This window comes from Plectropomus leopardus, chromosome 13 (genome assembly GCF_026936395.1).
Source record: "Plectropomus leopardus strain MGB_pleo_1.0 chromosome 13, ASM2693639v1, whole genome shotgun sequence".
Classification (NCBI taxonomy): domain Eukaryota; kingdom Metazoa; phylum Chordata; class Actinopteri; order Perciformes; family Serranidae; genus Plectropomus; species Plectropomus leopardus.
Window position 1 is genome coordinate 6130695 of NC_142188.1, and position 16097 is coordinate 6146791.

General features: G+C 40.3%; 1 protein-coding gene across 4 annotated transcripts in view; it reads right to left on the reverse strand.

The window, feature by feature from the left end:
* Window positions 1-14661, reverse strand: part of rtn4b (reticulon 4b) — a 42379-nt gene extending 27718 nt beyond the window's left edge. The window contains exons 1-4 of one of the 4 annotated variants that reach the window (XM_088086862.1): window positions 13914-14661; window positions 7276-7314; window positions 3918-3971; window positions 477-2336 (exon numbers count right to left, since the gene is read on the reverse strand). In XM_088086862.1, coding sequence (XP_087942988.1) covers window positions 477-2336; window positions 3918-3971; window positions 7276-7314; window positions 13914-14442 — 2482 coding nt within the window. In that variant the 5' untranslated portion in view covers window positions 14443-14661. The remainder of the gene's footprint in view (window positions 1-476; window positions 2337-3917; window positions 3972-7275; window positions 7315-13913) is intronic. The other 3 variants (XM_088086863.1, XM_042502790.2, XM_042502791.2) reach the window with 3 other exon arrangements.
* Window positions 14662-16097: the final 1436 nt, after the last annotated feature.

Sequence of the window (16097 nt, forward strand, 5' to 3'; positions counted from 1 at the left end):
CAATCAACATTAAATTCAGAACTAAATGGTTTTTTTTTTAAAAAAAAGTTATATCTGGAGGCTTTAACATCATCACATTTTACTTACCACATCTTAAAATGTAAAATGCAAAAATAAAATGATCAGGGTACAGGAAATGATGTTACTCTAATGAGACGGAAAATGCACAAAATGCAACAAAAGCAAAAAGGCCGAACCACATAACCACACAAATTAAATTAGACGTTACAAAATGCGAGGGTTAATTTTCAAAGAAAATGCAAATGCAAGTAATGGGACGATGCAAGAAAGGAAAGGTGACACTACGTGGGAAGAGGTGGGATCTAAAGTAAAATACCAGATGCTGGTTGGGAGAAAAAAACTGAGGATAACAAAAGAGTGAAGATGGAAATTACGTCGATGAACATGGAAGTGCCAGTGTAAACTGAGGAGGATGTGGAAGGGATGGTTTCCATGCCGGGACTGGTTTATTTTACCTGCTCTTATGTTCACGTTTGGCAGCTTAAACCCTTTGCCGCCCTCCACGCTCTTCTTAGCGAGCGCCTCCTCTGGTTTGCGGACAGGGGAATGGGTGAGGGGAGCCTGGGGCGGAGGCTGCTGAATGTCAAGCTTCTCCAGCTCAGCCTTGCTCTTCTGGGGGGAGGCCTGGGTGAGGAGGCGGTAGGAGCTCTGACTTGGAGCCTCCTCTTCAACCTTGGGGGGCGTGGCTGCTTTTGTCACAGGTGGAGCTGCATCTTTCTGCCCAAAGATTAAATCATCATCCATGGGGATCTCTGGGGGCTTGGCGGAGGCAAATTTGGAAGTATCCAAAGCCTCAAGAAACTCGTCAATGACGCCCCTTGGTGGTCGCTCAATAAACTCAAACTCCTCAGAGGAGACTTCATGCTCAGAGACTTCCTCGGCCACCTCAGGCTCCTCCACCTCCATCTTCTGGTCCATCTTCTCTGTTTCCACCTGGAAGCTGGCAGGGTTCTTGGCCATGGCTTCCAGGACCGGAGACAGAGAGTCCGCTGTCGGCGACTCTGAATCTGAATCCTCAGCGGGGGTCTTTTTGCTCTTGAAGTCAAGTGGCTCGAACTTTTCTGTCATTTTTGGAGAATCGTGGCTTGAAAACCAATCTTTCTGTTCAATCTTGACCGGCTGTTCTTCTTTGACCTTTGTGGGGGTGGTTTCCTCTGCCTCTTTGACGAGATCAAAGGCGCCAAAGCTTTTGTCGTCTTCAACTTTTGCTTTGTCGGCTGCCCTCACCTCCATCTCCTCGGTCATCTCTTTCAGCAGGGACACTTTTGCATCAAAGGCAAACGGGTTGTTAGCCGACAGATTGATCGGAGGGTTGGGCGACTCCATCATCCTCCGTTCAAGGATGGGACTCTGTTCCTCCGGGCTTCCCTCTGAGGAGCCGGAGTCCAGTTTGTCGGGGTTGAGCGGGGAGGACTTCAGGATGTCTGGAAGAGACGGCGGCAGAGCAGAATCCTCTTCTTCCTCTTCATCCTCGTCTTTCAGACCAGAAGAGAACTGAGTCACTGACTGCATGAGCGAGTCAGTGGCCATCTTGCCCGTCTCAAATGTTTTCCCCTCGTCTAAGAAAGATGGTGGGGCATCCTGGGACTCTCCAGTCTGCCCATACTGGACCAGATCCGGAGTGGGGGACTCTGACATTTTTGAGGCCCTGCTATCGGACTTGGACTCTCCGAAATGGGAGTATCCACTGTCCGCCAGTGGGGAATATCCCTCAAATGGGTTATTATTCTTCTTCATCTCATACATCAGGTCATCATCTTCATCGGATTGGTTGCCGTGCGGCTCTGGCTCATACCTGGAAGAGCTAATGGGAGCGGTGTCCTTGGAGAAGTTATCCATGGAGACCTTGGAGTTGTCTTGAGATGCTAGTGAATCCCAGTGCTCTGTTGGGTTAGAGGAGGCAAGGTGAGACTCAGGGACCTTCATCTGGGGGTTCACAGGGGAGGGGCCAGTGGAGGACCTGTCTGAGCTAATCAGCTTCTCTTCAGGTGAAAAGGACACTCCGCTGTCTTCACACGGGTTATGAGGCCCTGGGTCTTTCCCTAAACTCAGGTAAGGACCTGCTAACGGATCTAGGAGGTCTTCCTTAATCTTACTACGGCCTGGTCCAGAGTCACCCTCTTCACCCACCCAAGGCATGTCCTTGGATTGAGTAGTGGGGGGTTCAGTGGAGAAGGAGCCCAAGGATGCAGCAAATCCTGAAGTAGGGGGCTGGTTGGGACTCTCGGTCAGAGAGAGCTCCTCCAGAGAGTCGGGGGAGTGAAGAGGGGAGAGAGGAGAGATGGGAGCAGGGGAATCACCCTTCTGCCCAAGTGCTTGAGTAGAGAGGGAGGAGGGAGAATGCAATACAGCACATATCAAAGACATACTCCATTCCTTACAGTGCCCACCACACCTGGGTAGAACAGTTACTACAAATACTTTCAGGAAGATTAAGACCAGACAAGTGCTGCTAAAAGGTTGGCTGTGGCTGGTAGACAGTTCTCACACCAACTGATAAATGACCGACCAGTTCTGTTTATTCCAAAAAATCAGTATGGGTGTTGAACAAAGCACCCCTGGAAGGGGCCACAGATTTAAAAGTCAATTTACAGCCTTTTTTGAGCACATGTGAAGAAAGATATAATGATAGTGAATACTGTCAGTCATCCAGGTCATGTTAATTCCTGGTCCTACAACATAGACCGGGGTTTTAGATTTAAGACTTTTTATGACATTTTTAATGCCACTCAGAATTGAGTTGAAGGCCACTTTTCTAATAACACAACTTGAAGAAGGATAATTAGATTTATTGTAATATAATACATGACTTTTGAAAAGAAAAACTTAGATCATCTACATCAAAAAGACAATGTACATATAAAAATATCTAGTTTACCAACACAAGTGGGAAATATCTGGCATTTCAGTTTTTTGGGCAGTTTTCTGTTTCTCAATCTGCATGTGAAATTCCACTATTTGGATTCCCATCATGGAGAATTTAAGAAAAGGAATTGGTTAAATTATTAACAACAGAAAAAAAAAACTGAAGTTGCCAATTATTTTGAGATTTTACAATGAAAAGTCAGAAAAAAACGATGAATAAAATCTTACTTCCCATGTCTGGGTATTTTTAAGACTTTTGAAAGATTAATTTAAGTCAATTTATTACTATTTAAGGCCTTATTTTTCGATTAATAACCCAACCATTTTTTCTTCTTCTTTTGGCAGCCTGACGCTGTGTGAGGGTGACACAAAATTTCCAGAGCTAACTTTTAAAGGTTGGAGGGAAGCTAATTTATCTTTAGGCCACAGCTTTTACAGTCAGCTATGTTTTTTGGAATCAAACAGGACTACAATATATGGTTTCCAATGCGATCTGGGAGCACAGCCTACTTTCCACAGTCAAGATTTGGCAGCATTTGTCTGGTCGTCTGTATTGACCACCCTGGCTTGATGCATGGTGGTCAAATGTTTTTGCCCCAGGTCTGGCGCCAATAAACCATGCCCAGTCCATTTTACAGACACAAACTGTTAAGTGATGGTAGATAATGATTCCTCTCAAAGAACTTTAACAAATATTAAGTATAAAAATAGTTTCAGTCAGTCTCTGAGGAGAATCATTATTCCTACTATACTACTTGTGTAAGTTTATGTCAATCTACTCTACAACAACAATCACATGTGAGTCACAATGCAACACAAGCAAAGTCAAACATCCAATTTAGTATTTAAAGATACAAACCCACAAGCATCCTGTGTAAAAGCTATTGTAGGCGACAAAAATCTACAGCTTCTTGCATGCAAAGGGTTATTTTTGCCACTTTAAACGACAAACGGAGGGGGAGTGAACTAAAGAAGTGGTGAAAGAAAATAAAGGAGGACACGGGGAAACACAGCGAGCAGAGAGAACTTGCCTGTAGGGAATTGCATCAGAGGATGAGGCTGAGCTTTAGAAGGAGAAGGTACATCTGTGGAGGAAACCAGAGAAAGCAGCAGAAAGTGAGTTTAGGCAGCCCAGAAGAGAAAAGACCAGGGAAAGTGACAGATAGCATCTCAATTAAAAAGAAAAGGGGTTTGAGACATCCGTTGTCTAAGGCTAAGGTTCCTGCACATTTTCATGGACAGAATTTCAAGACTTTTTCATGACTTTTCAAGGACCCATGATATATTTCACACATAATTTCTGCTAGTTGGCATACATGAAGAAAGAGACAGAATGCAAGGAGAAAATTAAGAAACATGCATAATGGTCAACAAAGTGCTATTACATATCTACTCATTTAGAGCAACATTACAACAGTGGCAGCCGAAAATAAATTCTATTACGTTATGTGGAGGGTTAACTACGGGATATTTAAACAGTTAAACAGTTAATCAGTATTTTTACTAATTCTATTACCTTTCGAGGCTTGCAAAATGTGATTGCGAAGTTTTATTTATTTTATTTTTTTATGAAAAACTATTTTAAAAAATGTATCTTAAAACATTTTGGCAATTTTTTTTCTTTAAATTTTTTTGGCATTTTTTTTTCTGTTAAACTTTTTGGCTACCAAAGGAGTTTTTTTTTTCTTTCAAACTTCTTTTTTTCCCTTAAATTTGTTTTGGGAGATTTTATTATCTTTCAAACTCTATGGCTATTTTTTTCCTTTAAAAGTTCTGGTAATTTCTTTAAGACTTTTTTGGTGATTTTTAAAGAATATGCATTCAACATGTTGGACGCCATGGAGTGGCATGGAAGATATAAAAGTGAATAAAAGCTTAGTTTCCAGTGAGGGAAATGGTTAGGTTTAAAAATAAACAGGAGGTCTGCTTTATCACAACTTTAGTTACATTTAGTTACATTACACAGAGCCTACGCCATAGGTACCGCATCAAGGCACAAGTAGAAATCCTGCTTAATGTGGAAACCACGTTCCTTAACTAACATAACGGTACATTGCAGTAAATCTCAGCTGAGACTAATTAATTAAAGCTTCTGTGTGTATTTAAGGAAACCCAAAGGGGGACACGTGGGTCCCTGCAGGGTATTCTTCACCTAATTTTAAAATAATGCATCCGAGAAAACACTTGCAACAGAACTAAGGCTGAATATCAAGCCTTAATACTTTTTAACAAGCATAACATTCATAGGATGTTGAAAGAGATACTGTTTTTGCTTATTTGAGTTATCTTAGGTGTTTGAATATTTGTTAAAGGCTTTATCTGGTAGTGAGGGGAGGACAGAACAGAGAGTGCGTCAGTGTCATAGCAAGACATGAAAGTTTGCCAAGAAGAAAGATAAAGACTAGAAGCATACAAGAGGACAGCTGTCGTGATGAGACACAAGAATTGAAAGAATCCCTCCCTGATCAGGAGGAAGTGATTATGTTAAGTGGTTTGTAATCCTCACATTTCACAGAAGTGTGCAGTAAGGGGGCACACAGAAGATTCAGCTGCATACAAAACATGTTACTGAGCAGAAACTGAAAACATATAATCCAAATAATGTGGTACACTATCAAAGTTTCAGCAGTTACTAAACCAAGAAAGCACATTTTGACACGTCAACATGATGTCAGTCAACATGATCTGAGATGTTGCCAAAGAAAGAGAGGAAACTTCATCGTGAGCTCTGTCAGCTCAACCAAAAAACAGATGGCTCATGAAAGCAAATGAACTGAATCAAATTAAGGACAACAGGCTGAAACCAGAAAAAGGTTCTTTTACCAAAATCAACAAAACTGCATGTGTCACGTGAAGAATAAATCCATAAAGTCCAAAGTCAGAGACAAGAAAGGCCAATGAAAAAACTATTTATACTTCAAACACATTATGGACAAAGATTCTTCAACCACACAGAACTTTTTTCTTCAGATTTATTCACAATCTTATTATTTAAGGGAACTGTAGTCTCATGTTTTCCAGACTGCCAGTTTGTGTCAAATCCAACAAAAAAATGTTTTCATAGTACAAAGGATACACTAAATTCTCAGTAGTTTAAGAGCCTTGGAAAACTATCATCATAAATATTCCAACGACAAGCAAACAAACCATGCAACACACACAAACACACAAAATAATCGTGGTTCAACTCAACAGTGCATTTCAACCAAATCACAGAGCGCTTTGCTCAGTTTAACCGATCAAAAAGTCCTCAGCTCCAAAACAAATTCTGGATTTCTTTAACTCAAAAGCAAAACAGAGCACCTCAGCACACCTGAGAAACCCTCAATGAACCTGGTCTAGATGTGATTTTTCATTAGTACCAGAGTTACTAGCAGTAAAGTGAGCCATGACCAGCTTGGCAAGAAATTTCCCACAAATTGCAAGAAATTAGAAAAAGTGACAAAGAAAATGACCTGAAAATTAAATGCAAAGTAGTTTTAAAGAAGGGGTGACAATTATTACAAAATTACCAAAAAGTATGGAAATATGCCCATAAAACTACTATCATTATAACTACATATTCACAGTTATGTTACAGAAAAAATACATACATTTCAATTTTCTGCACTTTTGGGGTCAATTTCTTCAGGTTTTTTTTTACTTTTTTGTGCCAATTTTCAGCTAATTTTCTTTTACTATTTTTTTGTTGCTCTTTGCCTTCTTCCCATGTTTTTGTAAGAAATCAGCCAGTTTTCTAAGGCTCCAAAGGGTTAACTATGAAAAGTTTCAAGATATGAAAAAAACTGACTGTTGGGCATGTTACCAGAGGATAAGCAAGATAGTAACATTCTTGAAACAGGTTAGACATCTTTCCTCATGTAAGCAGTAAGAGTGCACAGTACTGGCTCTATTCTTCTTCTTCAGATATATACGTCATAGGGAGGGTGGGGCTCAACCTGCACAGGTGAAATTTCACTTCTTGGTATCATAACTCAGTCAAACATGAACACAACAGACATGATGTACATAAATTTAGATTCAATGCAATTTACAAGTTTTGAGAAGGTCATTATATTCATATCAAGGCACTAGATTGCCGAATGTAAACAGGAGAGCGCTCTGTTTGCACTGAGCAGCTGTGATAATGAATCAGGGTGACACAAATACACGTCTTCTGAACAAAGTTTCATCACATTACAAGAGTGACGGAGAAAAATCAAGCTTTGACAATCAGGGTCAAAAATCTGCATAAATCATAAGCAACAGTGCCTCTTCAGCTGATCATCAAATTTGTTGGCACAGCAGAACACAGAATATTAGTCTTTAATACAGCTTCTTACTGATTTTATAATCTGTTAATCATTAGGCTAAACTGATTATTCACATTGGCCGTTTTGTTTGGTTTACCTCTGCTGTCAAGTTTTATGTTCCAACCATGAAGAAGACCTGCAGGATTGAACCAATAAAACACATTTAACACTGAAGTACTGTGAGATTCAAAGATAGGATCAAATGTCTGTTCCAGTATAACACAACATCTATTTCTGAGTTTTTACATTCAGTCCTACTGTGACAGGTCGCCTCTGAACACAAACTTATCAGTCATATTTGCATTGATGCTCATTTTCAGATGTTTGTAAAGGTACGAACACCAGAGAAGATGAGCTCAACTCCATCATGCTTTTATAAAAACTTCTAGATACACTGGCACATAATCAAATCTAACAGGATTACTGCGTGTTATGGCAAAGTCATCTGAAAAAGAGACATTCAAATAATTAAGAGTAGCATTTACATCTGCTACAGGTCACAATTATGCCTCTATATTTTTGAGGGTCATCAAACAAAAAAGGTGCGTATACCCTTTTCACAGTGAACAGCCTAAGAGTAACACTAAAGGGCACGATCTGGGCCATCCTGCGCAAATGTAACCAGATTAGAGTTAACATCACATGCCATCCTAAACATAGCTGCGAACAACAGACACTTCTTCAAGCTGCAGGGAGTTAAAACCTACAGTTCAGGCTTTTGGCATTTTGCACGTATTTACAGATAAATCCCAGAAATTAGTTTTTACTGAAATTTGTCACCAGCCAACTAAAACTTCTAATTTCTCCATTACAACCTAAACTTTGCATTTTTGCATTTAATTAAATATTAGGTGAATAATTTAATGCCAGCCTACATTTACACAAAAAAAGGAAGAGAGATGCTCTGCACATTTACACACAAGGGGCAGCGTAATTTCATTGATTAATTCTAGAAAGGCCCAATATTGGATTTTTTGCTGATATCTGATGCGCAGATAGATAAGAACTACCGATACAGATATTGATACATCCACTTTTTCCCACCTAATCTTAGTGATCAAGTCTCTTCTGTAGAGGAATTAACATCATATTATGCTTATTCTTATCACTGTGGCCCACCAGCAGATGGGGGAATAAAATACAATGCATGTATTATTTATTCATTGTGAAAAAAAAATCAACTTCAACTTATGGTTGCTGTTTTGTGTATGTTCACTTTATTGATTAAAAGAATACATATCAGTTTGTGATATTGCCCGATATTTATTTTAAAGCAATATCTGTCCTTACCAATAATGTGCCTATATTACCAGCATCGCTAGTGATTTAAATAAAAAAATCACTATTTTAAGCTTAAATTTGGAGATCTTTCCTGAAGACAGTGTTTGTCACACATTATCACACATTTCAGAAGCATCGGATATGTGAAAATCTGACAATAATTTCTGTTTCTACAGTTTCTGCCAGTGACAAAATGGTGTAATTTTGGCAAAACCTAAAAGAAAGCATGCCTTTAAAACCCTGATGGGTCGTGGGGTCGAAAGGCCAAGTGTACAAAAGCGCTCTCCTGGCTTGAAGGATTTATTGTGGCAAAATGTGTTTTTTCCTCAGCTCGTCATGGATTGACGAAATGGTCAGCTAGCCAGCCTGGCGTGATCTGCGGGCCAAAGTCGGCCCACAGGCCTGCAGATGAAAGAGCCTGCTCCTCACGCTGAGGTATTTGTCTCCTCGTTGAGCTATAAGTGTCTCTAGGAATGCTTTTACAGCTTGACACTGATATGACTTCAGGCCAGCGACTAACCTGCTGCCATCTGGTATAATAAAGGACTCAATGTACGATTCTGTGCTTCCTGTCAGTTTAAAATACACAAGAGCCCAAAAGTATGTGACATGTCTCTCTCCATTATCTACAGAAGGGTTAACAGTTAACCAGAGCAGGTTACTTTCTTTCTGGTTAGTTCGATGATGGACAGCACATCTGCAGAGACACATGACTTCACCATCTCTGCTGCAGTCTCTCTGCGAAACCTACAAAAATAGTTATGTAATTCTGCTAAAAACCACATTTAACAAAGACCCACTAAAATGTGGGGTCCGTGGTGTTTGTGATGTTCAGCAGTTTCGAGCTAAAAAAGAAAAAGAAAGCACACAAAACCAGAGCCGTGTGTTTTCTGATTCAGCTTTGTTCCATTAATTTAATCTGTTCCTGTCAACACAGAGGACAAAGAGCGAGAGGGAAACTGGCCTCCAGCTAAAACCAAACAAAACCGCTGCATGTTGTCTGGACGTCCACCCTGTAATAACTGTTAGCTGCTGACATGACCCGATAATCAGTTTCTCTGTCGTTATTCAAGCAGGGCTGAGTCTGATATCCATGTTTAAAGTCAACCTCTGAAACAGAAAACAACCAGACAGAACTCGGCTAGCTCTTTCCCTCTGCTTCCAGTCTTTATGCTAAGCTAGGCTAAAAACTAAAGCACCACACGGATACGGCAGATATCATATCTGATTTTATCTAATAATAAACGTATCTGTTTCAACTTACAGTATGTGTCGATTAATGAGAAACTAGAAATGTCACAGATATGTTTGAGATCATTTAGGCACAGTGTCTCTGTTACATTAGCACTTTTTTATACTTACAAAATGTTCTGCTCACCTCACATATCTATGCTTTTAATGACCTCATTTCAGGACACCATTATCAAAAAATGTTTTACAGTCCTTGTGCTGCATGACATGCCTTTCACAAGCATATACAAGCAACTATAGACACGTCAACGAGCTGGATTGATTTCTTTCCAAAAAATGAGCAAAAAGGCAATAAGCAACTTTGCATGAAATGTCTCACAAATTGCAAAAAATTGTAAAATGTGAAGAAGAAAATTACCTGAAAATTAGCTGGTTTTTTTTAGCAAGAGAGAATAATTAGAAAATTATCTAATAACAAGGAAAAAGCAGGGACCGGGGAATATTTGGGGTTTTTTTCCCCACAGTTTTTGCTCAAAAATGACTAAATCTCAAGATTCACTAATCATTCCAGCTTAAGACGTTTTCAAACAATAATAACAAAATCACAGAGTTTCTTAACGATTCTGGCAACATAAAAAGACATTTTTACCTGACAAGCTATTTCCTTCTCCACCAATGCACTAGTTCACTTCACTGCATGTTAAAATGGCTGATTTTTTTACTTAAAAACCTCTCGCACAACTCTTTAAGGCCCTAAAATCAGCATTAATGTGATGAATCGGCAAAACATGGGTAAGTATCGTCAGCTGTGGAAATATCTATGCTTATCACAGCGATAAGAGGCGAGATTTAAAACAGATTAGCATGTGGTTGTCATCATATTCAGGAGTTTTAGACTGAAAGCCAGCTGCTGTGTTAGCGGAGTGAAAACGACAGAGTGAAGCGGCCTGGTGTCGATGCTTTGGGGTGGAGGGGGTCCGACTATGCAGCACTTAACCCCACTTATGTGTAGCCTTCACCAGGATACAGGGAAAACAACAACAGTGGACAGCACGCTGTGAGCTTTAAGCCTCCGTGACTTGTGTGTCTGACATCTCCCCTCTCCATCTAATCCACCTGACCACATCACAAGCTCTGCACAAACACACACTGACGGATGTAGGTGACCCAAAAATAAGATGTAGGCCGGCGGTGAGCATCAATTAACCACTATGTCAGTCACGCCGTCTGACCGGACCAAGGGTGGGGACAAAAACTCACTTTGAACACCTTTTTTTTTTAGGGTGGCGATGTGAATCTGTGTGAAGGTAAGTCACAGCGGGACTCATCGGATCAGACTCGTGTGCTGAGAAGAGACGACAGATTAAAGACGAGAAGAAGAAAAAGTGCGTGGGCTGATATCCGGCTGAAGAATCCTAGTCATTGTCCTCACACACACAATGCTATTTTACTGGTCTTTGACACTGAGGTCGAGCTAAATTCCCATTAAATCACTTATTGTCAATGTATGACAGACAGTAATTTATGTGACTAATGACTAATTACTGTCATTTTCTGCATTAGTAATTATTATCATTATCCACTTATTTTCACCATCAATCCATTAATCATTTCGTCTATAAAATGTCAGAAAGCAGTGAAAAATTCCCGTCAAGATATTCTACAACACAAAAGTCCAAACAAGTCCACCCTAAAACATTCAATTCATGAGCAGCTAACTTTAACATCTGAGAGAACTTGGAAGCATGAAATGTTTTTCATTTTCAGCATAAATCGACCTCAACGAGAAATTGATTATGAAAATAGTTTCAGATTTTTTTAATGGACTAATCAATTAATCTCTAACTATCTGCATCTAAACTGTAAACTACTTAATAAAGACAACAATTCTGGAAAATATTATTTAAAAAGGTGAATTTATGATTCGGTGTATGGGCGTTAGTGGACAAAAATCAATGAAATCAGCTTTTACATCTTATGACGACACTTTTTGGTCACATTATTAGCCTCAGATTTGGCACAGCATAACATGAAGAGACAACCCATTGAGCAATTTATCGTAGAAAAGAAGTTTAACATTTAGATTTTGAAATCGGTTATTCGAGGCTGATAGAAGTTAGTCATCGTCTAGTCTGACAGAGTAAACACAATCTGTATGTGACAAAAAATAAACATTCAGAATGTAAATGCGGGGGTATGAAATTTGCTTTGTTAACTAGTTGCAGGTTATCATGTATTTATAATATATTTAATAATTATTTTAAAATATGGTCTAAAATTTAGCTATATGTAGTCGATAAATCCTGGTCTTTAACAGGGCTAAAGCTTGAAGACAACGTTTAAATGATGTCTGTTGGGCAGCTGGAATGAAAGATAATGTTTAATTATACATGACCACAAGAATTTTAAAAAGTCCAATAAACCCCACTCAAATGGGGTTACTTGTAAAAGGGGAAACCGTATGTATTAGAGTGATAAAAGATGATGGAAAAGAGGAAATGTAAAGAATTAAACTCAGTCTGACTAATAATCCTTTTAGTGTGGGAAACTGTGAATAAGTTTGTGTCTTTTGTTCAGACTTGTGGTTGCGATGCATTAACTGAACCTCATGCTTTATCCACCTCCATCAGTGGGCCTTGCCAAGCAGCCCCACCCTGCCTCTGCTGCCTGCTTCCCATGCCTGGAGGAGGCGAGGTAGGCCTGTTTACCTGCTACATCCCAATAAATAACAATAACAACAGCAGCAGCATCTTAAAATGCACATCTTCTAATCTTAAATTACAAAAAAACGTCACTTGGAGAAGATTCAGACTTGAACAGCAGCTTAAAAGGGGACACAAGGAGGCTCACAGGCCTCACTGGCTACATTGTTTTCCGGATTTAGGGTGTTGGTTTTGGGTGGAGATGGAGGGGGGTGGAATGACTGAAACCAGGCCGGCAACAGAGCAAAAAATACAACATTGATTTAAGGCGTTGAAGTTAGTCTGATAGTAATATGGAAAAACTGGGAAGCCGACAGGGAGTGGACGCAGAGCGGATTCCTTTGTTGTGACTAATCTCCGGGTTACAGCTTTGGTACACCGCTCTGTGCTAACGGCCCGGTGCTTCCATTATCGGACATATTCTCATCCGACGTCATGCTTTTTACCAACTTAATTCACCGACCACAATGTAAAAGTCCGTCTTGCATAGCCTTGCAGGTACTTCAATTAAAATCACCAGATTTCTGGTAAATTTTAGTATTACGTTAAGTTGGCCAGCTGGAGTCAACCTGACAACCAGTCAAGAGAAACATCACATCATCGGGCGTGTTTGCCCTGTTTTTGAGCTTTGTGTTACATCGAAGTGATAGCCGGGTGACAGATACCCTTTTATGACTATTTTATTATTTGTTGTTTGTACTTAAACTAACAAAAATTACTTATAACGCCGTGTCCGATAATGGAACTTGGCGTTAGCAACCGCGGTCACGCAGCGGGTAGCGGCACAGAGCAGATGGGCGCTGCTGAGTCTGACACAGTTATGACAAAAATAACGGCGAAACAAATTAAATATATCAATGTAAAATGTTAAATTAATACATAAAGTGTATCAGGTTGAATGCGCAGGTTGTTAACACAAGGCTGAAGGCAAAAAAATGGTGCATTATTGCCGCCTCATGCAGGCAACAGTTCACATTATGCTTCCTGCCGTTTATTTGTCAAAACAGGTGGGCCGCATTCCTACAACACAGCAAAAACTGGGCTAACCTGTTAGCTTATTCAGCGTGAATCTGCACAAAATCACCCGACGGTGCTTATTTTATCACACTGTATGAACACGTGTGGTTAAATATGTGTTTTGTCCATTCACAGGACATCCAACTGTCATAACGCAGGTTAGCTTAATGATGAATCCGCTCCCCTCAGGAGTAGCATCACTAGCCCGCTAACCGGCTAACCTCACCGTGACGGAACAAAAATGTCAAATGTGAACAACAACAAAAAAACTCATTTTTAAACGATTTAATGCTGAAATAAGTTTGCAAAGCCGACAATTTTGGCAATTCATACCCACTTTTTATCTGTATGTCGGCGTCTTGACGCACACGATGCTAACCTCGTTCAAATAAACGTTACAGAAAGATGGAAAATTACCGTTAAAAGCCGTTTTAGCAAAATTTCACACTTAATAATAGTCGAAATATATCTGAAAATCTGTTTAAATGACTAAAACCTCGCTTCCATGTTGATTTAAAATGATGTTTCCCCGTCAAATACTCACAAGATGCTGGAGCCGGTGGTTCCTCTGTCACCGCAGGTTGCTCTGCTGCCTCTGCGGGGGCTGGGGCTGCTTTCCGGGGTTCAGCCGCGGGGAGGGCGTCGCTCGCCGGGGAAGGTTCTGGCTCGGGGGCAGCCTGTGGCTCCGGTACGATCTTTGTGCTCTCGGGTTCAGCTTTGGGGGCGACAACTTCGGGCTCCTCGGCGATTAAAGAAGGGGTGTCAGGAACAAAAGAAAATGTGGTGGAGTCTGGGATGGCAGTTTCTACCTCTGGCTCCGGTTCTTTGACTTCTGGCTCCGGTTCGGGCTCCGGTATCGTCTCTGGCTCCTCTGTGAAGCCGCGTGGCGCACTGTCTTCAGCAAAGTGGCGGTCCAAGGCGTCCTGAGCACCGCCGACCAAGTCCACAATATCATCCATGCTGAAGAGGTCCTGTTTGGGCCTGTCCGGCTCTGGGTCCGGCTCGGCCTGGTAGTGGTGCACCTCGTCGCCGAACAGAGGAGTGGTGGAGGAGACGTGCTCGTTGTCTGCCATTTTTCTTTTTTTTTTCCAAAACTGTCTTCTGAGGTGGAAAAAAAGTTTCAAGTCAGGCAAGTTTTCGGCTCAGTCACCTCGTTTAAAAAACTTGCACTGAGGAAAAAGGCCGTGAAACAGCACCGGTAGCCTCCTCCGGTACGTCTGCTCCTGACACCGGGCAAAGTTGGACGAGTGCGCCACACGACTGTCGAGTCGGACCCGAGTCTGAGATGGACTCTGTGAAGTTGAGAAGGGGAACTCCGCTGACCAATCACCTGCCGTGTGACCCCCGAGTGACGTGACCGGTGGCCAATCAGAGCGCGTAAAGGTGGAGCCGGACCCCGCCCAGCAGAGTGGAGGTGTAATGGGACACCTCCTCCACCAAACCTCCGCTAAAAGTTCACTGTGTACTGACATAACTCCAGCTCCAGCAGGGCACTTATTACATAACTGAAACTTTTTTTTTTACTCCAACCCCTCCTACTGTCCAGTCAACACATGTCATACAAAGACAAGCAGCACTACAAGAAGTACTCAAAAGTTTAACTTTGAAATACCATAAAGTTCAAATATTTCAGTAACAGTAAAAAAAATCATAAAAATCATACTTACATACATACGTTTTATAAACAAAAGTTTTTCATTGCAAACACCAGCTCATTCTTAAGTCCAGTGATTTTTAACTGAATTTCAGCAGTGGTGAAATTAAGCCTAACTAGGCCTCGGTACATTTATTCAAGTAACGAACTCAAGTAGTCTACAATTTCAGTATTTCAATTTGTGTTACTTTATAGGTTAAGTAAAAGCGGCAATACCATACTGTGAAAAATACTCAAGTAAAAGTTCTGCATTTTAAATCTAAGTAAAAGTCCAAAGGTATTTGCATAAATTACAAATAAAATAAAAACTTGAAAAAATGTGGCATGAAAAGTACAATCATAAATGTAATGTAATGGGTAGCATAAAATGTTACTATCATACAGTCCCTGAAAAAATAAATAAATACATTTTTAAAAATTGGAGTCAGAGTCTGTGCATTAGTGGTATCAAGTTCACGCTGTCTGACCAATCACAAGCCAAACCATTGATCACAAGAAATCAATTTGCACACAGCCGTCAGTTTTGACATGGACCGCTTTTTTCATACCACATTTCATCGCAATACATCCAACAGCAGTTTTAATATTTCAATAAAAACAAATGACAGCCTCATGGTGACTTCACTAGGCTTCATTCTCTGGGAACCATGAACGTATACAAAATGTTTCGTCAGTTCATTTGAGAATTTCCAAAAATAATACAAAATTTTGACTGGTGGCGCTGGATGAAAAGTCATGAGAAAAGCCAGTTAGATATATGTATTTTTAAAATTAACTTTTTTATAAAATTGAAATTTTTTGATAAGTATTTACTTTGGACAAAAAATACTTACATTTATTTACTTAACATGTCCAAGCATTTTGGTGCTGTTTTTCTTGCTTATATTTGACTTTTGTCTCCTTTTTTATTTGGCACATTAGAAATAAAGATCTAACCAGTCAGATCATGGTGGTTGCTGAGATATTTCAGTGTGGACCAAAGCGGTGCGCCGACCAAAGGACAGACATAGAGCCATGACACAAGCGTGGCTGAAAACTAAAATCTAAAATCAAAACGTTTTGGTCTCACACTAT